Here is a 26,552-nt window from a genome sequence, read left to right on the forward strand (position 1 = left end):
TACAACTTATTGAGATGTCTTAAACCTGTGAGGGGGAAATTACCTCTGGGACTCGGGGGGCGAAATTAAACGTGGTCAGTAATTGGCTCCGTGATCCTCGGTGTTGGGTCCATTTTCTACGTGCATTTGTCTAATTGACCGTGAACCCCTCCATGGAGCCCGGGCCTGGCGTGCGCTCGGCCAATTTTAAGCTGACTGTGATGAATGGCTTTATCACGCCGCTTGCTTCCCTGCCCTGCTGCAGGAGCGAATGCTTTAAAAATCGTTCTCCTCGGTGATGAGTATTTAAAATCGCAAATGTTACTTTGGAAAACTAAAAAAAGCCTTTGTGTTAGTAACACACTAACCAGCTTAAAGATGTTCTTCACGTTTCTCACATCGCATGTCTATTTCCCGAACGGCAGTTTAATGGCATGTTCCAAGTTCTCACTGCCAAAAATGAAAGGGACGGAAGAGGGAGAGAGGGAAGAAGGGAAGGGCAGAAGGGAGGGAGGAGGGAGGGAGCGAGGAAGGGAGGGAAGAAGGAAGGGCACATTGATGTAGGCCCTCCAGGCGTGTTTGGTGGGTCAGCGTCCGTGTGTTTGTGCAGTACCAGACAAACTTTTAATAACGGGTCGCTGAAAAAAACGTTTAAGTGCGTAGGTGGTTTTCCAGGATTTTAATTTTAGAGGTTAGAAGTTTTAAGGATGTCGAGTGTTCTTAACTTACCATCACAACACCAGCCGCAGAATATGTGGTTTCCAGGAGGTCGCGGCAGTGGTGCGGACGCAGGCTGTGGACGCCGAATGCTCTTAACGAGCTTGTGTGCCCGCCACCGAGTGGCTCAGGCGCTCTGTTCCTTGGTGCTGCCCTCCGTAAGATGGGAGTAGACACTCTGCGACACAGAGCCCCGCCCAGCGCCTGGCGTATCGTCAGGGCCCAGCACAGGTTCTGGCCGCTAAGTGTAGGCTTGCGCTTGCATTTTAGGAAGCATGTGCAGAAAGGCCAGCTGCAGCCACGTATTCCTAAACGTCGTTGATTTGCTATCAGTGGCTGCATTTCAGCTCAGTCAAGAAGTCTCAAGGAAATATTTGAAAAAGCTAAGACATAATAAGAACAGTGCAGCAGTGCATACGATGGCAGTGCACACCGTTTTAGTTACGGTGGTGACTCCCACACGGCGCGGCGTTGAGGTCGGCTGCGTCACTGCAGCTGACACCGGGGCACAGGCCAAGGGGAGCGGGCTCACCCTAAGTGTCCACAGTTCCTTTAAAGTAATTTTCAAACAAGGTGAAGCACTTTAAAACCGAATCAGGGAAGCGAAAACCACACGGAAACCGTGTCGGCAACCAGGCAGAGTGAGCACATCAGCTCTCACGGGCGTGCGGAGGGGAAGGCAGGCTCGCTGATGGTGGAGGTGGGTAGGAAGGTAGCTAACGGGGACCCTGCCGCCTGGTGGGGCCCTACTGAAAGTGCACAACGCAGAAAGAAAAAACAGGCTGAAATTTTGAACAACTGGGAAGAAAAGAGAGGTCCCGAGGAAACAGCTGTTGGCCATACACTTAGGAAATGGTGAACTTTTTCAAGCCTTTGCATGGTTTGATAAACCTGTTATATAGTAGCATGCAAAAGGATTCAAGTTTCTCGTTGATGTTCAAAAGAAACTGTAGCATCTGGGGAATTCTAGAAGTTAGTTGAAAGGATGTAAAACTTGAATCATTTAGTTTATCCTTCGTTCTCCAAATTACTATTACCAAACTATAAGAAAGTGTTCTGCTTGTTCTTAGAGTTTTTCACGGAAGACTTCTCAAGAATGTCATGATTCTCTGAGTATTCTTAGCGTGAACTTGTTTGTTCATTTTGCAGGACCCCTTTGTATACAAATGAATTTAATGAGTTAAATGAAAAGATTCCTATTTAATTTTAAAACTAAGACAAAATCCCTGTGCTGCTTATTTCCGAGCACGGAACTTACAAAAATACAGTAACACCGATTTTCAGTTAAAAACGTTTGAAACTTTACTTGGATTCCTTCCCGCTGGCACTTTACATTTTTTGTGTGCAGCTGCTCACGGTACCAGTTGCCCGGAACCAGTGAGACGTGTCCCCCCGAAAACAGATGCCGTGCAGGGCAGGCAGGGTTGGGGTGAGGTCGGCCGGACCCGAGTGACCGTCTCCGCAGCAACTCCGGACACCCAGGCTTGTCCTTTGGTTCCTGGGGTCTGAGGTCCCTGTGTGTAAAATGGGGACCCGGGCATCTTGGGACGGTCAGAAGTGGAGACGCAGAGCCCCAGGGCACACAGGGAGCGGGGCGTGTCCTTGGAGAGTGCTCCGCTCCGAGAGGAGGAGCTGTGGTGGCCATCACGTGCACTGCAGTGTGACAGCCAGGCCACCCCTCACGCGGCGAGGTGGCCGTCCTGGAGCAAGCAGGGAGCTCGAGTTTGGCCAGGTGCTGAGTTATCCACAGTGAAGGCGTCCCGGCTCACGAATAACCCTCTACCTTTTCCTTCCTTTTCCTTGAACGCCGTCCAGGCCTCCGGAGCAGACGCACTGGAGCTGAACCTGTCCTGTCCACACGGCATGGGCGAGCGGGGGATGGGCTTGGCCTGCGGGCAGGTAAGGACCTCACCTGTCCCCTGTCCCTTGTCCATCTGGGAGGCCCCTGCCCAGTTGCTGACTGCACCGTGGGCGCATCGGATTGTCTGGGGACTTCCCGGCGTGCACCGTTTGCACGGTCAGGGTGTAAATGTGGAAAACGAAGGGAGCTGGGATTACAGCAACGGTTGGTGTTACCGAGGAAAACGTCACATTACGTGCTTGACAGGAAGTAACATCGTAACAGACAGTTTCTCAGGGCCCTGAGGCGGAGCTCGCTGATTTCCACGCAGTGTTCTCGATTCGTCCCCGACGCAGACCCAGGGTCCCCGGCGCCGTCCGCTGCACGCCCTGCAGAAAACGCGCCGTCCGGGGCGATTTCGTGGTAAACGGGGCACAGCGCACACTGCATTTTACATTTCCGAGCATCTGATCATTTCCCCCTGACTGCGTGTGGGGGGTTGCGAAAGACTTTGACGCTATTTTTATTTTTGGATTCAATAAATGGAATCTTCATGCTGAAATGCTTTCAAAAGCCTAATGAATAAAATGTGGAAATGTATGTTAATGTGTAGAAAATGCAGTATCTTTATGCAACTTGAGACAGTGTTGTGTGGTAGGGAGCCGTGTACGAGTTTAATGCTAAGAAGGTGAGTATTTTGCATCTAATTTAGCTTTTAAGCTCGGTGGGAAATGGCGTGGAGTAAGTGACACGAGCTGTGGTGATTCATGACAGCTGCCGCGGTCTTGGGAAGTGTGCTTTGATCTCCACACTGGCACTTGCACGTAGTAGGTGCCTGTACAGAGTAGCGTCTCGTAAAGGATAGGTACTCAGTTCTTTCCTTTTTTTCCAAGTTATCAGATTATTTGCATTAAACTCAGAGGCCGGAGGCCCCAGTCAGGAAGGGCCGGCCCTTCTGCCTGTTCTAATGAACATCGGTCGCCGTTCCCGCATTAGCATTCAGGGAGGACCGTGAGTGTCTTGTAAATATTTCATCAGCACGCAGAGCAGATGTGTGACGAAGGGGGAGACCGCTCTGCAGCAGCGGGGAGGGGGCCTGGTCCGGCGGGGCTGGGTGTGTTCTGTGCTCCTCACACGACAGCTCACCCAGGAGACCAGCACGTGCGGCCGCAGAACCCAGCCCGCAACCGCCCAGTACCGGGCAGCGTCGTCGCGTCACGGCTGTCTGAGCCATGGTGGCCTGGTAGCCGCCTGGGGGCCAGGCTGTGCAACCTGATTGAACCGGGGAGGCTCCCGGAAGGACTCGTGGAACCCGGTTCGGTCCTGCTCCCCGTCCTCGGCTTCTGGAACTCAGACCCAGACGCGTTTTCAGTCACGTGATGGAAGCAGCTTTGGAAAATTTCAGTCCATTGGCTAACTGCTGTAGAGAGGGAATAATTTTACTGTCCGCTCTTCGACCCCAAACGGCAGCTACTCCGCAGCTGTTGCCCGACCTGGACCTGGTTTTCCAGGGAGGCGTTTGCTCTGCGCTCCCGTCCGGGCGTCTCAGGCGCGCCAGTCTCTGCCCAGCCCCTGGCTGAGGGAGGGGGCCCGGCCTTCACGTTCGGCAGTTAAATGCTGTTTTCTGAAACTCCTGGAAAACGCGAGTCCCCAGAACTGCGCGCTCGTCGTCACTAGAGGAAGCAGGGACGTGTCTGTTTCCTGTGCTCGTTGTAACGTCCAAAGTGAAAGCCGAGTCTCCCCATTCGCCCAAGTTTGGAAACTCGTTTGAGTTCTGTCCTCTCGTACATTATCTAGTTGGAACACGAAGCGCCTGCCACCATTTCTGCTCCGCGCTGACCGAAGCAGGCTCTCCGCCTCAGGACACGCGGGTGTTCAGTATTCTAAACGGAGGGAGGGAGGATATTAGTGCGTTAAAGTAACGGACAGCTTTGCTGTCACTGTGGCTCCTGAGAGTGGTCACAGGCGTGTCCGGGGCCCGTTCATCTTCTTCACCTCCTTCCCCACCCCCTGTTCCCCCGCCTCTTTTTCCCTCCCTCAGGGCCATGACCTTGACCCTGCATGTCGGGGAGGGGGGCCTGCGGGGAGCTTGCAGGCTTGTGCTCGGTGCTGGGGGCAGAGGGGCAGGCAGGGTGTCGTAGCATGTGTTCTTCTTGCAACATCTGGTTTCCTCCACCTTCGTCTCAAACATTTTCTTGCAACTAGTTCAGGGAAAAACCCTGCCATTGCACCTACGTGCTTTCACACTAACTGTGTGTGTATGTATTTAAGGGCGGGGCCGTTAGGGCCAGTGCCACCAAGCAGACCAGACCTGATGCGTGTGCCCCGTGAGCTTTGTCACTCACCGGCCCCACTGTGTGCCTGCGCTGCACACCTTTGACACGTCCCCTAATTTTTAAAAGTCAGCATTATCAGTCTCTTATGAACCTTCCGCTGCGTGTTTATCAACCAGATTCTACATGTGACATAAACACGTCCGTGATATTCCAAAAGCAGTACGTGAAACGACCCCAAACTGTTCTGTCGCGTGGTTTGACTTCTCCCCCAATGTCACGGCCTCTGATGTCGTAAATAGTCAAAGCTCTAGTCTCCCTGCTGGTGCCGTCCTTGAGAACCTCCTCTCCGAAAACCAGCTGTTCACTGATGAGCCAGTGCATTTCACCGACCCCTGGGCGCGAAACTTTCAGATCTCCTCCGCTGTGTCCAGGGGGGCGCATGGCTGTAAAGTTGTCCAGTCTTATACATGGGCGAGTCAGCGTAAAACCGTTACGGGAAACCCCCATTTCAGCGTAAATTCTGAGCGTAAGAGAGAAAGTAGGTAAACTGGGAAGGCTAGGTTATATTTTTAAATCGCTGTATACAGGGCTCAACTTGGAATGAGGAAGCTTTCAAGTCAAGCATTTTGGGCTGGATCTTACGACGCGAGGAGGTAAATCCTTCCCCTCACCGACACAGCAGCCTGTGTTACAGTGAAGCTTACTTTTACTGCGTTAAAAAGGAGCGTTCAATTCCTTATCCCCTTCTCTCCCCGCTTTGGTCCCGCCATCCCGCCGCCCTCACTGCCCCCCCCAGCCCTCACGAGGAGTGGTCACACGCCTGAGACGTCTGTTACCTCCCCAGACTACATTTCTGTCTCCTCTTCGTTTATCTTGTTTCTTTACTGATATTTTTCTTCTCTTCCTGCCTAGCTGGTGTTTTTCTCATTCGGCTCTTCCTACGTTTTCTGATTCTCTCAGCGTCATCCTTCCCTTTTTGGTAAAAACTTGCAGGATTGGCTTGTATCACTAACAGCTAACAGCTGTCTTTTTGTAAAATCTTAAAAAAAAGAGACCTGGTGTATTGTACGCCAGGAAAGGGGTTAGGTACCATTTCAGGTCGATTACAGGATTTCGTTTTCAAACAGCCCTCTGAACTGACACTGCCCTTTGTCCTGTTTGCAGAGATGATGAAACTGAAGCGTGGAAAGGCTGAGCAGCTTGTCCAAAGTCTGCAGCCCAGACACGGCCAAGCGGGGCCACGGGTCGGGGTCTGACCGCCCGTGACCCCTGACCCCCTGCTCCTGGCGCCCCCTGTGCGACAGACAGGCCAGGCTCCCTGCACTTGCTGCCGGTCTTGCTGGAAGGACAGGTGCGGCTTCCTGCTTCCCTGGTTCTCACGGGGCAGCACCGTGTCTGCACGGGGCTCACACCGGACGCGGCGTTAACACCCGACCCGCGTCCACCTGGCCCTGCAGCAGCGACCCCGTCCTGCCCGCCCACCGCGGGGCGCGAGGAGATCTCCATGGAGGCCACTCCCGCCCAGCTCTGATGCTGGAGTGAGTGCAGTCCGAGGGGCGGGTGCACCTCCCGTCCTTTCCACACCTGTCCCATCGCCCGACACGGCCGCAGTGTCCGGAAGGAGGCCAGGCGCTCGGCTGCGGTGGGTGAGCCCCGCAGGCCCATCTGCTGGTCCGATCGGTGCCCCGGTGCTCCCGTGGTTCCCTCACCACACGGCGGGGGGAAAGCAGGCAGGTCCCCGCTGCTCCCCCGTGCAGACTACAGGGGGCGCTCGCGGCCCCTCCCAAGTGGTCTGTGGGGCAGGAGCTTCCTCTGGGTTTTACGCATTTTTATTTAGCTGCCTTCACAGGCCGCGGGCACAGCACAGGGGCAGCAGCGTGACTGGACTGAGCGGGAGCTGTTTGTTTTGTAGACGCCGACGCGCTCTCATCCTGGGAAAGGTTCTGCGGGATCTTTAGTAAATACTCCCCAGGAGCTTGCGTTTTTATTTCGAATTCCAGTTCGACAACATTTAATCCCTTGTTATGGCTTTGTCAGACTTTTAATTCAATTATTCAAAACATGAAACAAAAGCAAATAATTGTAGATAGCGCACTAATATCAGCAGAATTAGCTGAGTGCCGAGAGTTATTAAAGAGGACATTATGTTTGTTAATCGGGCATTTAATTCTGCTTCTGTTTGTTGATGGAAAACATCCTCTTGGCAAGGAGTTTTTCAAAAACCTTAATTGTGGAGACACGTCCTTACCAGCCATGAATACACTGCACAGGCAAGAGCTGTTTGAAGCCCAATTAGGCAGGAAAGGTCTGCATTTCCATTGTAGCTATGGAAGGGCTGACCCGCGCCCAGGCGCTTGGTCTTCACCGCGCAGAGCCAAGGCAGGCCTGCGGACCCGGCTTTAAAACCAGCGAGCGCTTATCACGTGGGGCAGGCGTAACCTGGCCGCTGAGAGGTCCACGTGAGAAGGGAAACCGCAGGCCGACCTCACGCGTGAACAGCGACACGAGACACCAAAGAAAACATGAACACGTGGCGGTCAGCGTGTACCGCGGTGAAAGGTGTGACCACGTGGGGCTCGGTGCAGCAAGGCTGGTTCGATCCCCTCCCCACGTCTTAGTTAATGGAAACCGTCACGCCAACAGGTGAAGAATAAAGGAAACAATCGTGTGATCGTCTCAGCAGATACAGAAAATAATGTTGGGTCACATTCAACAGCTCTTCCTAATCTTTAAAAAATCTTTGAAAACTATGAATAGGAAGGAATTTTCTTAAAGTGATTGAACAACTGTAGCAAATATCAAACTTAATGGTGAAGTGCAGCGAGCTTTCTGTTATTTTTTTTTTTTTTTAAAAGCTCAGACGTGGGCCGGGGTGCCTGCTGTTTGCAAAAGTGTTCTTCATTGTGCTGCGTGTTCAATGGCAATTCGGTGAGAAACATAAACTTAAAATAAAATTAAAGTATAAAAATAAAAATATATATAAGGATTAGGCAAATAAATTGTTCACATATCCTTTAGTAATCTGGAATGACATATGCAATAATCCACTGGTAAATGATTAGAACTAATTAGAAAAACTGCTAAGGAAAACACCAACACACAAACATCAATTTCATTTCTGTTCACCACGTTTGAAATGGATGTTTTTAAAAACTACTTTGCATTAAAAATATAAATAAGATGTAATCTAACAAAACGTGTACAATTATTATGTAAAAAGTGTAGAATTTTTATTGAAAGACATTTTTAAAAGATAAAAATGGAAAGCATCCAGTTTAGGAATTACATGTTATGACACTGAGATTTTCATTTTTTCCATATTAATCACAAGATTCATGGCAAACCCAATCAAAATCCCAGCAGAACTGTCTGGTTAATTAAAAGACCAAAGTATTCAAGGCATTCAATAATTATTATAATAGTAGCAGTAGAAAAAATTTATATAGCACTATTTTCTGTGCTAGTTCCTGTTCTGAGTACCCAGCATATATGGAGTTGGCTTTAATCACTATCAAAAATTCTTACAAAGCTACAGCCCTTAAGAGAGTGGTTCTGACACAGTTTTAGATACACTGTGCAAAGCTGCAGAATGGACAAATCATAAAAAGCCACAGACACGGAGGGAAACTTCATTTGCGTGAGCTGTCCTTGCCAGCCAGGGCAGAAATGTGCCAGGACAATGGTCAGCCCTCCCCAGAATCGCCCACAGGTCCCCGAAGACCGAGACGTCACAGGCGCCACTGCGAACACCTGGAGAACCTCATCGGAGTCGGTGCGGCGGGCCGTGTGCCAGGGAAGCGGTCTCCAGGCCGAAACGGCACACGCCCTAAGACATCCCTATCGCAGGGTGCCCTGACTGGAGCAAAAAGACCAGCTGCAAACTGGAAGTAAACATTTGTCCTGCAAAAAACGGACAGGTGTAATATTCAGCATGTGTACCTTTCTTCAAAGCAAGGAAAAGCAAGGTAATCCAATAGAAGAATGGGCAAAAGGACAGCAGCAGCACACAAGCTATGAGCGAGCAGTGCCCGTGCGCGGTGGGAAACACGGGAAGACATGGGATGAGATAGCGGATGCCACGTGGCACTAAGAGTGGGCGACGAAGAACCACGTGCACCAGCCCGATGGAACCTCGTTACGTGGGATGTCGGAATACAAATGGAAGGTTCAGAAGGATAAGTCAGGCTACTGTTCCAGGTATAGATCATGTAAGAGCATTTGACATTAAATTACATGTTTCAGGGATGTAAGTGTGTGTGGTAAAGCCATTCTTGAAAAGCAAAGGGGTGCGCGGTGGTTGCCGGGGCGGAGGGGGAGACACGGCGAAGGGAGGCGCCTGGGCCTGGGGCGGCGGACGCACAGTCAGCCCCCTCCCTCCACGGATGACGGGTGAGCTGTGGGGCTGTGCCTCTGACGTCTGCAAAAGCGCGCTAGCCAGTGTCGCCCAATAAATTCGGTAAAAAGGAAAAGTAAAATGGTAGGGCACATATGTATTATAAATGGCAACAAAACTTGTTTTTCCAAATTAAAAAAGAAAAGGAGAAACACAAACATTTTATGTACAGAAAAGTATTTAATAAGTATTCCTTTTTGTTTACTTAAACGGGGACAAAAACTATTTTTGAAATACTTGCGATGTGTCGGGGAAAGCGTTTTAAAGACACACAGCGCGCCTGCAGGGGAGCTCCTCGCGGCCTTCACGCCCCGCAGGGCAGGCCGCCCCTGCCCGAGAGCGGGGGTCCGGCGCCGGGTCCCTGGGCGCAGGGTCTCCGCGTGCACCACCGCGTAAAGCACGGGCCTCACGTCCGCTTCCCCCTCCGTGAAACGGGGCCAACCCTTGCCCTCCTCCCGTAGAGGTGACAGGAGCCCGGCACACGCATGCCGCACTCAGGGAAGGGGAACCAGTCCCCACACAGCCGCAGGGGAGGGGCCTGTGCCTCTCTCCTCACGTTCCCACCGTCCTCGGGGGTGGGGGTGGGGGGTCACAGAGGAAGCTGGCCGAGCAGCTCTGCTCTGACGCAGCCTTCATCTGGAGCTTCTAGAATGAAATTTTGCTCGAGGAAAGGATTTCGGCATATCCTTTTTCTTTCGTGTTGCTTCATGTTTGAAAATCACAGTTTGTGGAGGAAGATTTCAAAGTCTAGAGAAATGCTCAGGCTCCGTTGTTAAGAGACAAGGTGGCCGAACAGAGTGAATGGAATGAATGGTTTCATCTCGTCCCTGATGCCTCTGACGAGACTCTGCCCCAAATAGTATCTCTGGGTGGTAGCGGCGTGGACGGCTTCCATCTTGTCTTCCCTCGACGTATTTTGGGTTGTGAGCATGTGTGACCCGTGTCAGCAGGGAGAAAGCACATTGGCCAAAGATTCCTAGCCAGCTAATAAGAAAAAGACACCCCAAGGAACAAATGAACAGACAGATCAGAGAAGCAAAGTGGCAATGGCCTGTGCACACGGGAAGTCCTCCCCCCAAGCCGGTCAGCATGGAAACGCACGTGAAACCCACACAGATACCGCGCTCCCCGCCGAGGGGACGGCAGGGAGCGAGACCCTCCGTGCTGTTGAGGCCGTGGGGCTGCGACATCCAGGTCCACTCGGGGCGTGACCTTTTGGGCTCAGTCATCCAGTTCCAGGCGTCTGTCCCGTGAAAATGTTAGCGGATCGCACGAACACGTTTACTGGGATTCAGTGCAGCCCTGTCTGTAACAACGCAGAAGCTGGGAACAGCTTCAGTGTTCATGTTTGGGGGAAGTTCGAGTGACGGCCCTTCCCTACGGCCGGCAGGTGCTCTGCCGCTCTGTGTCGCCATTAGAAAAAGTGGAGAACAACTCTCACGCATGTTAATGCATGTGGTGTGCATGTACAGACACATGTAAACATGTAATAGAGGCGGACTGAGCACAAAGCAAACAATCTGTTAGTAACATGTGAGTTTACACAGGGATGCCTGTATAAACAGAGGGAAAACTTGCATGTTTCACTCTCTGCTTATACAAACCAAACCATTGTGCCTGGTAGTCAGAAACTTGGGGTTTGGGAAAGGTGAATTTTCTTTCTTATTTTATCCAAGTATCTGTATAGGAACAATTGTTAGTTCTTGTGTGTTTTAAAATATAACTAGCTCGGTGAGCCAGGTTTTAAAAGGGCAGTTTTCTGTGTGAGCACAGAGGGTGTGAGATACTTTCACCACCGCTATGCCATCGAGCCGTGGGAAACTGCCACGCCCTGACCTGGGGCCCAGGTGGGGGTCTGTCCGTTCAAAGGGCAAAGCCGGCGGATGTGGGGATGTTGCCCCATTTCCAAACTTCCGTCCAACGGGGACCGATGCGTACCAGTTAGCTTCTGGACAGAGTCTCATTATTTTTTTTAGGAAATAATGATCAATAATAAACTGTCCTAAACCCAGTGACTTGGTCCAGGGTTCCTTTCTGTGGAGCAGCCCAAACATGGCTGGTTTCCGTCTAATGCCAAGCGAGACTGGATAGTGCTTGATAAATACTCAGCCATATAATGTTAACCCGTCATAATTAACATCGCTGGAGTAATTTAAAAAAACAAGACGATCGTTAAAAAATTCACGGTGGGCACAGTCCACGAGACCGTTTACCTTTTACAGTGGGGTCAGTAGGCGGTAAAGCACAACATAAACAAGTTAAATTTTAAAGACTTGGAGATTTTTAACATTTGCCAGTGCTTTCGTGAGGATGTATAATATCTTGCCAGCTGTTTTCCGCCTGTTTGTTATGGGAGAGGGATGCTGTTCTTGCACCTCTGCCTGCGAGAGAAAGCCATTTGTCGCTTCTGCCCTCGCGTGTTAGGGAGGTGGCGTGCGTCCCTCTAAAATCCCTCATGAAGACACAAACCTAATCAAACCTTTCCCCTCCAGCTGGTAACCTCTGCATGAACTAAGGGGCTGAGATATTGCCTGTCCGGCCACATGTCACTTTTTACAGTTATGAGAACCATTCCTTTGCTGCAGAGGAGACAACAAAACAAAATGTTTTCACTCCGTGCAAGGAGAATATATTTTTAAATTATTGATCACGTGAGATGGCATGATTTCTTATGAAACCACGTTCTCCTCTCCTGTGTTTCCTGTACGACGTTCAGGGAGAGGTGCGTTTTGAAGATGCCGCGGTCCTCACCTCATCCGGGGGACAGGCGTCGCACACGGGTGTGTGACACCCAGGAAAACAAAGTGCTCATTTCAGCTGGCAATCTTTCCTTGATCCCTGCAATCCAGACTCAACTGTTATTAACCTTTGTTTGTGACACTTGAAGAGAATAATGGTTGAATTGGGGGCCTTTAATGTCACGGTGAAATCAATAGCTGCAAATGGTGGTTGCCACCGTGCTATCCGACCTGTCACGTCCAGACAGGAGGAGGCCCTTCTCCGTCTGCAGACGACTGCGGGCGATTAAACACACGCACACGCACCCGTGCATACACACGCACGCACACACACAGAGAGCTCAGAAGACCTTTGTGACATTGGGGAAATGCACCGGGTTTTTACAAGGTTGTATGTATGTATGTATGTATGTATGTATTTTTGTCTTAAAGCATTTCTAAAAATATACCTGCAACCGTAAGTCAAGCACAGGACAGGGGGCGGTCTTCCTGCAGACGCCCAAACCCGGTCTCTGTAGTAAAAAGGAATCGAATCGTCCTTCTTGGAGGGGCGGGGAGACGGATGGCCAGCCCCTCCGCGAGCCGGCCAGGGCAGAGGCTGCAGCGCCACCGCGTGAAAGCGCTCTGAGGCCCGAGAGCCGGGGCTCCGGCCGCCCAGACGGCCCCTTACCGGGCCTTCGGGCCCTCGCACGCAGCGTCCAGCCGCCTGCCCGGGGCCTGTCTGACCTCGTCTTTCACTCCCTTATTTTCACGGACGTCTCAGGGATGCAAATGAAGGGAGTCTGGTTCGCGTTCTCACGCGTGGCTGTGATAAACGTGTTTCCCAGGTCTGCACCTACCGCCGGTCCTCCTCGTCCTGACGTTGATTAATTCCATTAGCGCCCAGGCCCACGTCTGCGCAGGCCTGCGGAGTCGTGGGAAGCAATAAGAATGTTCCGGCGCTTTATCAGAAGGAAGAGACTCGGGTCATTTTTCCCCCATAAAATAATAACAGGCCTCCAAGTTTTATTAAGGCATAACATGAAAAATTCTCCCTCACTGAAATGCCATTGCAGCCATCCTTTGAAAAATTAAATTAGTTGTTCTTAGAAGTAGAAGCTACAAAAATTCAATACTACAGGAACACGGGAGATTAAAAAGAGGACCAGAGACAAGATCGGCTGTTTCAGGTTACCTTAAGCAAAGGGGCTACTTCTTTCTCAGCTTATAATTTTATAAGACAATTTCTCAGACTTAGCACTTCCTGAAAGTGTTCGTTTAAGGACCGCATTCATTTTTCTAAAAAATTACCCTCCTCAGAAATAGCCTCACTGAAGAGGAACGTAGTTTCTACCGGGCCTTTTCCTACTCGATTTCTTCCCAGGAGAGTCTGCGCTTCCAAACTGTGTCCGATCAGCAAACAAACACAGGGGCGCGCTGGCCAGCTGGCCCTGCGGGGTGTGGGGCAGTCACCCCTGATTCGCAGCACGTGTGTGCAGCCCTCTGGTGCCGGTGCTCCCCAGTGACCGGTTTCAGCTCCGCCGCGGCTGACGTCACTGAAGGCGAAGTCTGTGGCCCTCCCTCCCTGCCACCACCCCGGACCGCCAGGCTCCGTCTGCAGAAGACCCACTTCTGCAGACAGTGGTCACGCTGCCACCACACTGGTGACGGGGACAGAGGCAGGGGTAGTCTTCATCGGGGAGAAAGGAAATAAGGTCTATTAACTCTGTAGGTGAAATGAAAATGTCTCCAGGGGACACGTCACCTTTTTCAGCGCTGAGCCAGAGAACTCAAAATGTCCACCTTTCGTCCTGTGTTCCGGGAAAGAATTTGGAACCCGAACATTCCGTGGATCCCCAAGTAGCTCCTAGACTCGGATCTTCTCCGTGAACGACACAGCTGTGGGGGCGGGGGCGGGGGCGGGAAGTCCATGGGGAGCATCCGGCTTGTCAGGCTGTGTGCATGTGACTGTGGGTCTGAGGACACCTGCAGTGATGTCCGGTCTCTGCGGTTCGGCGTGGCGTCAGTGACAGAAGGAGTGTGTGTGAACTCCACATACGTGTCTGAACGTACAGGCGGAGGCAGGGAAAGAGGCAGCCTTGGGTTCATGGGCCTCTTTTTGGATGAAAACAGGAAAGGAAGACAGACTAGTTTAAACCAGATAAGGCCACAGCACAGGGGTGGCTGTCCAGGTAATTTGGGGGTGCGGGGGGGGCAGTAGGGCCGAGGACCCGAGCCCTCGGCGCCCCTCACCCACGGACCTGGTCTCTGTCGGTTGCTCCGCCGTAGTGACACTCCCCCGCAAACACCCGCACGGTCGGCGGAGTGGGGGGCGGCCGGAGGTGCTTACGCGCGGGTTACCGGAGTGTGCTGGGAGAGCCCAGTGAATAAAACCTCCGCCCTTGGGGAAACTGCTGAGACGTCTTGTGTGTCCAGGGTGTTCCCGGGTATGCCACTCGTGTGTCCAGGGCGTTCACGTGGGTGTGTAAGGCAGAAAGCCGTGTGCATTGCTCAGTTCCGCAACTGTCTATTAAGGCAAGCTTGTTAATTATGTCACTCATATCATCTCCATCCTTGCTCAATCTTCCTGGCCGATAGGTCAAAATCTGAAACACAGACGTTAACACCTCCGCCATCCCTGCGTTCGCGGCTGTGTTCCCGTCGGTGGCGTGGATCCGTAAGCGTCCGGCTGCACCCTGACCCCGAAGGCCCAAGGGCCCCATCGCACCCTCGCCTTGTCTGCCGCGCTGTGTCTGCGTGTCGCCGGCGTCCCGCCCGTTACCGTGACGTGATGTCACTCCTCCTCGTCACCAGTGACTATTTTCATGCTCCACTTACACTGCCACGCCTGCACTTTTTCAACATTAGCCGTTTCATCTGACTTTTAACCAAATTGTGATTTTTTTTATTTTGATAACAAATGCAGCCTACTCAACATATAGTGGTAATTGATCCGTTTGATTTATTACTTTATTTTTGTGTGTGTGTTTACTAGCCTTACTTTGTTAGGGTTTTTCTTGTTTTATAAAAAAATTATTTTACTGCCGTTCAAGTACAGTGGTCTGCACTTCCCCCCCCGCCCCCCCGAGTCCACTGCCCGCGGTTCTGTCCGGTGTCCTTCGTGGTGGTTCCCGAAAACCCCTTTTCCCGCTCCGTACGCAACTCTTGTTCTGCTCACAGCGATGTGCAGAACGGCATTTCTCAATTCGTGCGTCAAGGTCACTGTCGATGATGGCTCTTCCGGGACAGCCCGCGTTTCCCCCTCGCGCCCCTCGTCCCTCGGCCTTCCAGGGCTTTGAGACCCCGCCCTTTCCTCCGCCCTCCGCTTCCTTCTCTCCGCAGTTCTCGGGTTTTGCGCGGAGTTGAAAATGCTTAGTTGCCTTTTTCATTAAGTATATATATTTAAATATACAGTTATATATGTTTAATTTTAAGAACCATGTCGTATACTCCTATTCCAAGTCTTAGCTGCAGAATTGTCATCATTATCAGTTAAAACAAGTTGCGTCAACACCGTTTATTGTGCTGTTCCTCTTCCTCTGCTTGGAAAGAACACATTTGCTTTTGATTGAACTTTTCCGAGGTTGGGAGGACCTCCCGGGGTCCGCTCTGCGGACTGGACGCCAGTGCATGGGCGGCGCAGGCCACCGCACTGTCCCCTGAACGTCTGTCTGCGTGCCCGGTTAGCTGGCACGGGGCCTTGCATCGGAGTCCCCTTCTTCTCCTAGCAGCATCAGATAATCTCTCTTTTGTCAGGAAACTGTTTTTTGTTCTTGGTAAAAGAAAGGCTGTTTTCATTAGCATCCGAGGTCAGACGTCTCCCCTGATCACGTCTAGGTGTGTGGCTTTTCGGAGAATTAATCCCGTCTGGGTCTCAGTGAGCCGCCTCGGTCAGAAGGCAGGAGGCTGTCTGCACCTCGGGGAGCTTCTGTCCTGTTATTTCCTTGATTATCTCTTTAATCCCGTGCTCCGTCTTTCCCCCTCCGGAGCGCCTCTTCCCTGAATCTTTTACTTCTTTGCTGACTCCACACCCGCCCCCTTCCATTTTATTATCCAGGCAACTCATTCAGTTCTCAGCAGTGGCTACTCCCTTTGTCGGTCCCTCTGTTTGATTTTAGAACTCGGGAAATCATCATTGTCCATTCAATTAATTATTATTTTCATTTTCTAATTGCATCTCCTTGAGAGTTCTCATTACTCTCAAATTAACATTCTCCCCTGTCCCATCCACGAGTTCCTCTTTAATAGAACCTCCCTGAGGAGCTGGACTTCCTCCCCACAAGCTGCGGAGTCCATGGATGAGGGGTGCTTTTCCTCCGACACCCCCTCCCCCCCGCCCCCGCCGCGCTGGTCTGGCCGCAGCAGCAGCAGCAGCAGCAGCAGCACAGGGAAGGGTGGGAGGCTCCGCGGAGCGGCGGTAACCTGGGAGGTTGCGGGTGGTTCCGTCTCAGGAGCCGGGGACGGGTGGGAAGCCCGCTGCCGCCCCCGTGGAGGGTGTGGGTCCAGGCCGGGACTCCCCCAGTGCAGGAGGGAGAAAGCCAGGTCCTCCCGGGCTTCGGCCACCTGGATGGTGTCCGCCTGGCGCGGCGAGGTGGCCTTCCCCGGGGGACCTGTGCAGTGTCGGCAGGCGGGCCCTTCCTGGCCCGCCCGGAGCTCCATGGGCACGTGCTGCTGAGACCTGGGCTCTTCTGCCCTCCCCGGGGCCCGTGGGGCCGCCCACTGCTGTCGTCTCGGGGCGCCCAGAGCTTCGGGGGGGCAAACTGGCTCATGTGGCTGTCGACTGACGCTGGCCCCTTCCTGTCTTTCCCGCATCCACTGGGAATGCTGGGAATATATTCACTTCCACGCCTGTGCGCGTATATTCAGTTTCTCACGCTGCCGTCGGGGCCGAGTACAGGTTTGCTCCTGCCCGATCCTTCACCCTCGCCTGTGCTTTGTTCGGGTGACTTCTACCAAATCTCATTTTCCCAGGGTCTCAGCCAGCCTGTCTTTGGGGTCAAACAGGGTAGGTCAGAATGATGGGATGATAATGCCCCGCTGTCTCACCGACAAAGTCCTGCAACCCGGGGACCACACAGTCACAGACGTGCTTAGTGAAAGGTCACGAGAGAACCCCCAACGCAGGCGAGGGGGACGGGTGTCAGTGGCACGAAGCAGGGATCCTGTCTGCCTGCAGGTCGGTGGTGACTCCCTCCCCGTGAGGAAGGCGGAGCTCTTCCCGGAGCCACCTGGTGCCACGGCGCGGGCTGTGCGGCCGGGCGGCAGCCCCTGCCCCGGGTCCGCGGAGCCAAGCCTGTCGACACAGTCAAGTGGTGGCTTAGCTGTGAAGCAATCCCACGCTCTCCTGCCAGACGTCGCTGGCACTGCAGCTCCTTTCAAATCCTGCTCTGCTTCCTGTGAATTTTGAAAAAAAAAAAAAAACACACAAAAAAAGTGTCAAGTTGTGATTCTTCCGTTTAGACCCGCCTTAGTCGTTTTTCAGCGAAAGACTGAGCCATTCAGCCCATCAGCTAGGGTGTCTCAGCACCCTCCGCCGTGGAGCCCGGGAGGCCTCACGGGGTGGACACGCTGGAGCGCAGATGGGCTCCGTGTGCACTGAGGGGACGGGGGTCAGGCTGGCGCAGACTTGCCTTCGGACGGGGAGCACAGCAGGGGCAGCCCTGGGGCGCCCTGCCTCCTCTCCGGCTGACGCTCCCGCACTCTTTCTGCCTCCTAGTCAGCCCTGTCCTGGAGGCTCAGCGTCCCCCGAGGGGCCCCTCCTTCCCAGCACACACCTCTCCGCTCCCACTCACGCCCAGCCTCGGGTACCTCACTGTCTTACTCGCTCCCGTCTTGGACAGCTTCCACGCCTCCCTCTTCCCGGCCCCTCCCCCCTCCCACGTGCAGGGCAGGAATCCTGGGGTGAGCCCCGCTCCAGTCCCCCCGCCCTCTCAGCGCGCCTGCCCCTTCTCCCTTCTCCCTTCTCCCTTCCCCCTTCCCGGGGGTCTGGACAGAGGGCCCCACCTCTTCCGTTCACCCCCGCCGCACCCCGCACGCTGCCAGAGCCGTCACCCACGGCTGCACCACACACTTCTCCCTTCTCACGCCTTCCACAGGCCTTGGCCTCCCTCCAGCCTCTTCTCAGAGCGCCTCCCTGTCTGCTTAAACGTGTACTTTCCCGGCTCGCCTGCCGTCGCTCCGAGCAGTTCTGTGCTCCCTTTCCCGATCTGTTTTTGTCTCGTCCGCAGATCAGGGCTCGAACTCAGACTTCCCGCCTCCCGGGCTGACCCTCCTCCCTTGACACCGAAAGACGCCGGCACCGACCGAGCTCCCACACGAACACCGCTGGGCTTCATCATGGGGCTCCAGTACCCTCAGTCCTTTAAACAATGTGTATAATTACTTTTAGAACAGTCTTGCACGATGTCCAAGACTGACTTGGGCTCTCCGAGCCCGCGTCCACCCGGCCCAGCCAGGCCTCGCAGGGCCCCCAGGCCTCTCCCAGAGACGCTCCGGGCAGCTGCCTGTCCCTGTCCGTCTCTGCTGCCGCGCCGCGGGGTCTGGTCGCCCGCCGAGACCTGGCCGTCTCGGGAGTGGCCGCGTGGCTGCAGGGCGGCTTCCAGAGTTCTCTTCTTAAAGGCGTGAATCTTCTTTACGAGGAGAAGTCATTAAGGTGCTTACAACTTCCCGACGTAAATGTACGAAGTGAGTTACGTTGAAGAGAGACGGAGAATGAGGTGTAGGACTGGACAGCGGGCCTGGGGACAAGACAGTAGCCCACGGGGTTCAAGTTCAAGGGAGGAGGAGGTCTGTGTCTGCTCAGGCCCTGGGACAGAGGTGGGCGGGTGGAAGAACCAGGAAAAGTAGGGAGAGGAAAGTGAGTTAAGTGCCTCTGTCCTGAAAAGGCACGGGGACCCCTTTCAGGCAGTGCAGCGACCGTGCTGCTGTGTTTTCCGGGGCTATTGTCAAGGACAAGGGATTCGGAGTCACCGTTGGTCCCATCTGTCGGTCGGCTGAGCGGACGAGGTAGCTGATGCAGGGGGCCCCGGGACCCACCGAGCTAGCTCTGCAGTACCCGGCACAAGCGGTCCTCCGGGTTCTGGCGCGTCTGCGCTGGAGGCCACACGGGGGCGCACTTCGTTACTTCCGGGAGAAGCGCGGTTATCCCATCCCGAGGGGAAACGAGGGCGCCGCCGTGCAAACGGGCCGCCTGTCTTCTACCCTTGTTTTAAAGAATTGCTGAGAAAGAAAGCGGATATGAGCTTAAAGTCCTCCCGCAGTGATTTCTGAGGATCCTCATTGCTCGGGAAGCTCTTTTGCAGAAGTCCTCGGACCCTTGTCCCCGGGAATCCGGGCCCAGGCATCTTCATGTATGTGCGTGTGTGTGCACGTTTGAGTGTGTGCACGTGTGATTCTGATGCACGGCCATCCGTGAGAACAGCTAAGCTGAAGCGTGATGAGCTGAGTTTGATTCGACACTCTGCCACCGTGGGAAGGAGAGGGGAGGCCTGCTTCTGTGTGGCCAGCCTCTTGCAATGACACTGAGGCAGCGGCCTCTACTGAGGCTGGCGGTGCGCCCCCACACGCTGGCTTCCCCAGACGCTGGCAAGACGCAGGAAGTGCGCCCTCTAGGGGCAGCGCACAGAGGCAGGCAGCCCGCTGGGAGTGCGCCCTCTAGGGGCAGCGCACAGAGGCAGGCAGTCCGCCGCGTTAAGGCCCCGCAAGCTGGGTCTGATTTGCCCAGCCCTCCCCAGCACCGCCTGGTACGACTCCCACACTCGGCCTCCCAGCATGCACCAGGCCTCCCCGTCCCCAGGCACCTCTGCCCACACCGTGTCGTTGGCGGCTTCTCCTATGAGCTTGCAATACCGCTTCTGCTCACTGCGGCCTGAAATGACCTCTTCTCTCCCTGAGCTCCGCAGCTGTTTGTGCTGTCTCGTGGCTGGTGAGTGACAGAGTCAGGAGAGACGGGGAGCTGACCCCGCCCCGTGTTCTTTTCACACGCAGGTCACCCCTCCCGGGATGTCTGCCGTAGTTTTCGTAAATGAGTCCCACAACGACCCGGCAGCAGAGGTGCGCAGCCGCCGGGCTGTAGCTCCACCCGCGGCCCAGGCTGGCGCTTGCTCAGCCGGAGGGGCCGCACTGCTCCAAGCATCCCACGTCCGCAGTTTCTGGGCAGTAGCCCGTCAATTTGAACAATATCTTGCAAGAAAACTCTGTGTCTCCAAAATACGTTCCTAAGCTGAATAAGCCAAATTTTAGCCATCACCGAGGCTAAAATTTGCAAAAAATTACAGAACAGGAAAGCTACAAGCACTGAGACTGAGATATTAATGAAGCGCGTGTGTCCCAAGACTTCCTCTAATCCCTAAGTATCACTATAATATATAATTTTCCCTACATAAAGCAGTAAAGTATAGCTGAAATATTTAAGTGATCCCCGTGGGCCCCTAATGATTCTATAGAAACAGAACTAAAGGCTATTAACATAAATTCTGCATGCAGCCCCGGCTGAAACACTTTTAAACACCGCTCTGTCTTGGTTCCCGTGCAGAGCATATGGCGCACTGAGTCACCACCGAATCTGCCCAGCACTTCTATTTTCTAAGACACGTCAATTTTTAACAGTTTCACTTTTTCTCAATTTCCAGCGTGAGACTCAGCAACTGGCTCTCTTTGGAGGCCACTTTATACAGACGTTTTTTGATCAGCTTGAAAAATCATTTTGAACTTCGAAGGAGAAAGTTGTCCGGTCAGTCCTGCAGGGTAGGTGTGGGTGGGAAGGGCCCGTGACAGCCGGCTCGTCCTGCCCGGTGGCTCGCACCCCACCCCCGCCTGGCTGCGTGACCCACACTTCCTGCACATGCTACATGCATGTGTGTGAGAGGATCACACAGAGTTGAAACTGCACATGGGTAGTCTATGAATGTCAGAGACTTACCGTGTTATATTGACGTTCTCTTTAATTCTTGCTGCTTCTGTGCTTTTCCTCGGCTCCATCAGCGACCATCAAGCTTCCACCTACTGAGCACACACAATTTCCTTTCCCAGGGCTTGTGTTTTTTTTAATATTTTATTTATTTATTTTTAGGGAGGGAAGGAGAGAGAGAGAGGGAGAGAGAGAGAAACGTCAATGTGCGGTTGCTGGGGGTTATGGCCTGCAACCCAGGCATGTACCCTGGCTGGGAATCGAACCTGGGACACTTTGGTTCCCAGCCCGGGCTCAATCCACTGAGCTACGCCAGCCAGGGCTTACCAGAGCTTGTGATTTGTGTCACTGCTCACACTCTGCCAGAGACCCAGTGAATGGTCACTGCTCAGTCTCTGTCCCATGAGGTGGCACCACCACCGCTTGTCCGTGACCCTCCTCCGTTGTCCTCCGGTTCTGAAGACGGAGCACTCGGCTTTGGAGCAGGTGCAGCTGCCTCTGAGGCAGAGAACCAGACAAGATGGTCAGAGCTTCTGAGACAATTTCGAGTTCAAGAACTTGCCCGTGGTGGTGCCGTTGCTGGCCCTGCTTTGATATTACTGCCACTGTTGATATATTTCCCAAATATGTGAGTGTATTCATGCGTGCAGACACTCATTTTGTGTGTGTGTGTGTATATGTATGCACAAGCACACACATGTATGTCTGCACGTCGTCAGTAAAAACTGAATGCACCATTTTACATCTGCGTGTTTTATTTAGCTGTTGTGTATCCTTGCAAGCAACCTGGCCCTTTAAAGTAAGTAACTTTCACACCAGAAACAGGAGCACCGGCTCGAAGACGGCGTCTGAAGGAGGCCGCTGCGACCTCTGAGCTGCAGGCGGTGAGCTGGGCGGGGCTGCACGCCCCCCGGTGGCAGGTGCAGGCCCAGGCGCACCAGGCGCGTCTCTGCGCCCCGGGGTACACCGTCGGAAGACTCCAGTGATGAGCTCAGTAGCCTCTCAGAGGGAATAAAAGAGACATAGAGATTAAAAAAAAACTGGGAGAGAGAGAAAGAAAGCATTCCATTTTCTAACGTAACTGTTCCTGGGCAACAGATAGTAACAAGAATATTCCATCGCTACTGGGGAGTAGTATTTCTCTGAATCCCTGCTCTAGCACAAGTGTGGTAGAGCTTTAAGAAGAAATTTAATCTGATCTATTTCCTTAGTAAAAGCCGAGACAGTCAATTAATCTTCTAGCATTCTGTATCTATGTCTGAAAATGAAATGCCCATTATTCTTAAGCCACTCTGATCACATGGCACTACCATTTAATTTGTAACGAAAACCAAGTGCCATTGCAGTGGAGGAGTTAATTCAGTGTCTCAGGTCCTGTCTTCTCCAGCCGGCCAGCCGTCTGTCCGTCCGTCCGTCTCTTTGTCCTTTTCCTCCTTCGTGAAGAGGGGCTCACTCCCTGGCCCTCACGCATCTGAACGTGAGTGCCCACGCGTGTGATTTTAACTACTGTGAATGATCTCCCGTACAAAATAGCGAAACAAGGCTTTGCAAGAAATTTGACTCATACAATGAGGTTGGTTAAGTGCGTTGCGTGGCTAAGAACTGGCCTAACCTCTACAAGCTTTCTGCCCGCCCGCACCTGCATCCCGGTTTCCTGTTACTGTTTTATAGACACACTGGGTAAGAGAGGCAGGTAAGGATCACATGAAACACATCTCATTCTGATAAAGCTCGATCGAAGGTGATGAGTAGTCCCTGATAAATACATCTATCTTGTCTGTTGACTAGGGCTATGCTTGCCTCCACGCGTGATACTGTGTGATGAAAAAAAAATGTACGGTCCCTGACCTCAAACAACTCAAAATCTAGGAGCAAAGAAAAAAATTAACTCCATGAAATTAAAATAATCTAAGCCACTAGAAAAGCTCAGGGACGGTCTGTGTTGACCCTCAAGGGTGCACGACGTCGCCTGCGGCTTCCCCGGGGCAACGCCGGCACCCACCTGCAGCCACGCCCAGCGCTCCGTCTGCCCTGGCCTCTCACCCTGCGTTTGCTGTTGTATTGCCTAGTGTAAATTACATTACGTGTCTGTCTGTTTTTTCTTACTGCATTTCCCATGAGAACGGCAACTTTGTCTTACCATTATAGCCTCCTTCCGCAACTGTAACGTAGGAGGTGAATGCACGTTCGTTGAACGAATGAGTTCCCAAATACGCAAAGGCTCATCACGGAGGGTGGGGACAGCACGCGTGTAGCCCCCGTCTCTGCAGATGGGAGGAGTGTGGCTGGGGCTGCCTCCCGGTCCGCACGGCACCGCTGCCAGCTGCCCTGCGCGGGCGCGGGCACTCGCCAAGCACTCGCCGGAGCAGTGAGTGGCGAGAAAACGCTGTAGGTGGAAGCAGACTGATGTTCTTCACGATGTTTTAGAGCAGCTGCTAACGCAGTGACATGGGGCTCCTCTGGTTTCCTTTGTAGCCAGGCAGATCAGTGTTTATTTTTATGGCTTTATTTTATAGTGTATCGAGACGAAGTACAAGATACGTAATGTTCGAACAGTTGTCCACAGCCTAATTAGGACGTGAGGGCTCTGAAAAAAAATGTTCTTTGTATATTGAGATTTTATAGGTGCACCTAATAAAAATTGCACTAAGGTTTGCATTTGAAATTTTCAAAAAGTCTAAATACGTTGTTACGTTTTCTTGAAACACTTTGTGTATTTTTGGGTGTTGCTGAATCTGGGGGCATATTTACCATAGAAATAGCAATGTATGTATATTCTTTTTATTACTGTATTGATCAAAACTCACAAATGCAGTGTAATCTGATAGTTGTCCTTTTTTCTGTATACTTGTGTTGTGAGTACAGAGGAAGAGACTTATCTGGTCTTCCTCTATCTAGTGTACAAGTATCCAGTGCATAAGATACTTATCTGGTCTTCCTCTATCTAGTATATAAGTATCCAGTGCATAAGATACTTATCTGGTCTTTCTCTATCTAGTGTACAAGTATCCAGTACATAAGATACTTATCTAGTGCGCCACTCACACCTGGTGACCCCGACGTCTCTTCCACTCACCTGGCGGTTGCCAGCACAGCACTCACCAGGCCCTGCTCTGATCCAGGATTAAACCCTGGACGTTCAGGATGCTAAGACTGTGCACGTGTAACTCTGGTTCTATCCCCAAGACGGATACACCTGACTTTGAATGTGCTTCCGATGTAAATGGCTCCTACCTCTCCACTGCGGATAATTCAGGTTTAACGGCGCAACCACAGAAACAGCCTCGTGCAGGGCTCAGACCCCACACCCCAAAGTGTGTTGTTTCTCACTGCTCCTCCCTCTCCATGCAGCCCCAGCGAGACCTGGATTCTCAGCCCTTCCCCTCCTCTCCCCGTTTTCCCTAATATTCAGTCGTTGTTTGGGTCTGTTAAGCCCCTGCTGCCAAACCCCCCTAAGGTAGGAGAGGACACTGAGGCCTTCTCTGTCACTCGCCCGGGGAAACATTTTTTCTAGGTGATCACACTTCAAACCGTTAGCTTTAGTTCATTGTTGAGTACAACAAAGAGTAAGCCCAAAGGCCCTTTGGTAGGAAGAAGCGATAGAGTACGATTAGCGTAAAGACTCGCACATGGTAGCCCTTCTGTAATGGTCGGTTGTGCCGTAATCAGTGGAACCTCGGCGAACCGTCAGTAACCTCGGCTGTGTGACGCACGCGCGGCGCTGGGGCGGTCGGCGAGAGGTCGGTGAGGCGCCCCCGTGAAAGGAAGCCTGAGCCTCCGGCAGTCGGCCACTGTTCCCGCCTAGGGGAGCTGTGCAGTTGTCACCTTTCCTCGCTGACGCGTCTTGGGGAATGTAGAAGGCTTCTGATACTTTCCAGACGCTTTTATCATACGACAGATGCAGTGATACAATGAACAGTATCTACTTACCCGTGGATTCACTGGAGTTCTACAAAGCTGTAAAAAGGGAAGGATGCGTAAACCTCAGAGAGCCGAGAAGGCAGGGGCAGGCCTGGCGCCGGGCAGACCCCGCAGGGCCTGGGGGCCGGCAGTGGACATCATCTCCGGCGTGCGGCTGCTCCAGGCCACCGCGGCCACCGCGGATGGTGTCGGGAGACCTGCGCCACACCTGCCAGGAGCTCACCTGAACCACCTGTCTGACCGTGAGGTCAGGAGGGTTGGCCGGGGCTTCCGGCAGCCGGGCCTGGGCGTGCGGTTGTGTCTCAGTGCCCAGGGGTAGAGAAAGCAGCTCTCCTGCCGTGGGTGCGCCCCGGCGATGGTTTATGTGCCCCCCGGACTTCTTTTGGGGGAGGATCTCCTAGGAGATGAGCAGGAGGGGTGTGGAACAGGCCGGAAGGAGGGCGGATATGGGCTCCTGCTGTTTGTTTCGCGTCTGGCCCTGTGCGGCTGTGAGCCGGCACAGACGGGCTCTCCGGGAGAAGGCAGGGAGGTGGGGGCTGAGCTGGGGAACCAGGGAGGCGGCGTGGGAACTGGAGGACGTGAGCCAGAGCGTGAGAGGGAGCAGCCGCGGGGAGGAGCTGCTGGGAAGTCAGAGCAGAGGCTTTAGGGCCACAGAGCCTCTGATGCTCCGAGTGGCGGGCGGCCGCCCTTACAAAGGGCCAGCAGGAAGCGAAGGGCTGCTCTTGGCCCCCGGCTTCCCAGGGACTTCACACGGTCGATGAGAGTCAGGAAAGTACGACGGGGCAGCCGACGCGGCTGCAACACAGGACTTTGCAGAGTGTTGTGGACAGTGGGAGAGACGCTGGGAGAACGGTGTGAGGGCCCCAGGTGCCTGCTGTGAAGCGGACTGAGGCGTCACTGTCCCATGTGACCTGTCTGTTGTAGCTGGCCTCTTCTCCCGTAAACGTCTCTGTTTCTCATGGTACGTGGCGGGTACTCTCTGGGCAGACATGTGCAAAAACAACCCCACGTCGCGGTGCGATTCGGCAGTGGGTTTCTTCTTACTGTCGGGTAGCATCCCGGCGCATGGCTGTGCTGCGGTTTGGGCGTTCCTCCCCCTGCGAACGAACCTGTGGGTCGTTTCCAGTGTGGGCCGTCCTGCAGAGTTGCCGTGAACAGCCACGTGCCGACCTCCGTGTGTCCACGTCTCCCAGAGACGTAACCGAGAGCGGAACCACGGGGAGGATCGGTCAGGGCGGGCTCGCCTTTGTGGGCCACTGGGCGACGGCTTTGCAAGTCAGCTGCATCGTTGTTAGAATTTAATTAATTTATGTATTTGTATGTTGCTGATTTCAGAGAGAGGGGGTGGGAGGGAAAAAGAGGGAGAGAAACTCTGATCAGTTGCCTCCTGGCACGCCCTGCGAATGGGGACCAAATGGGCCATGCAGGCTTGAGCCCTGATCAGAATTTGAACCCACGACCTTCCGGTTTGCAGAATGACGCCCAGCCCACTGAGCCGCATCGGCCAGGGCATGTTGTGAGAACTCTCGTCGGGAAACCCAGGCGGGGGACCCATGCTCCCACGCAAGTTAATGTGAAACCTCCCACTCAGGCACAGTCTCGGCACTGACTAATGCTTCTACCTGGAGGGCGCCGCCCCCTGGCGCCACGAACCTGCTTCTGTCCCAGTTCATCGGCACAGAAGGAGAGGTGCCTGCTCCGCCTGTCCCTCCGGAGCACCGTGCAGTCCGACCCGTGCAGAGAAGGAGAAGCCGCTTGCAGCTCCACTTTACAAGCGGTGCCTGCGTTTCACTTCAGGGAG

General features: G+C 53.4%; 1 protein-coding gene across 3 annotated transcripts in view; it reads left to right on the plus strand.

Moving 5' to 3' along the window:
• The window catches only part of DPYD (dihydropyrimidine dehydrogenase), a 461,487-nt gene that overhangs the window by 309,640 nt on the left and 125,295 nt on the right, over positions 1 to 26,552 (plus strand). For all 3 annotated transcript variants that reach the window (XM_045816671.1, XM_045816673.1, XM_045816672.1), the window contains one exon: positions 2,512 to 2,595. In XM_045816671.1, the coding sequence (XP_045672627.1) occupies positions 2,512 to 2,595 (84 nt within the window). The remainder of the gene's footprint in view (positions 1 to 2,511; positions 2,596 to 26,552) is intronic.

This window comes from Phyllostomus hastatus, unplaced genomic scaffold (genome assembly GCF_019186645.2).
Source record: "Phyllostomus hastatus isolate PE091 unplaced genomic scaffold, TTU_PhHast_1.1 phas_scaffold_216, whole genome shotgun sequence".
NCBI classification, from domain to species: Eukaryota; Metazoa; Chordata; class Mammalia; order Chiroptera; family Phyllostomidae; genus Phyllostomus; species Phyllostomus hastatus.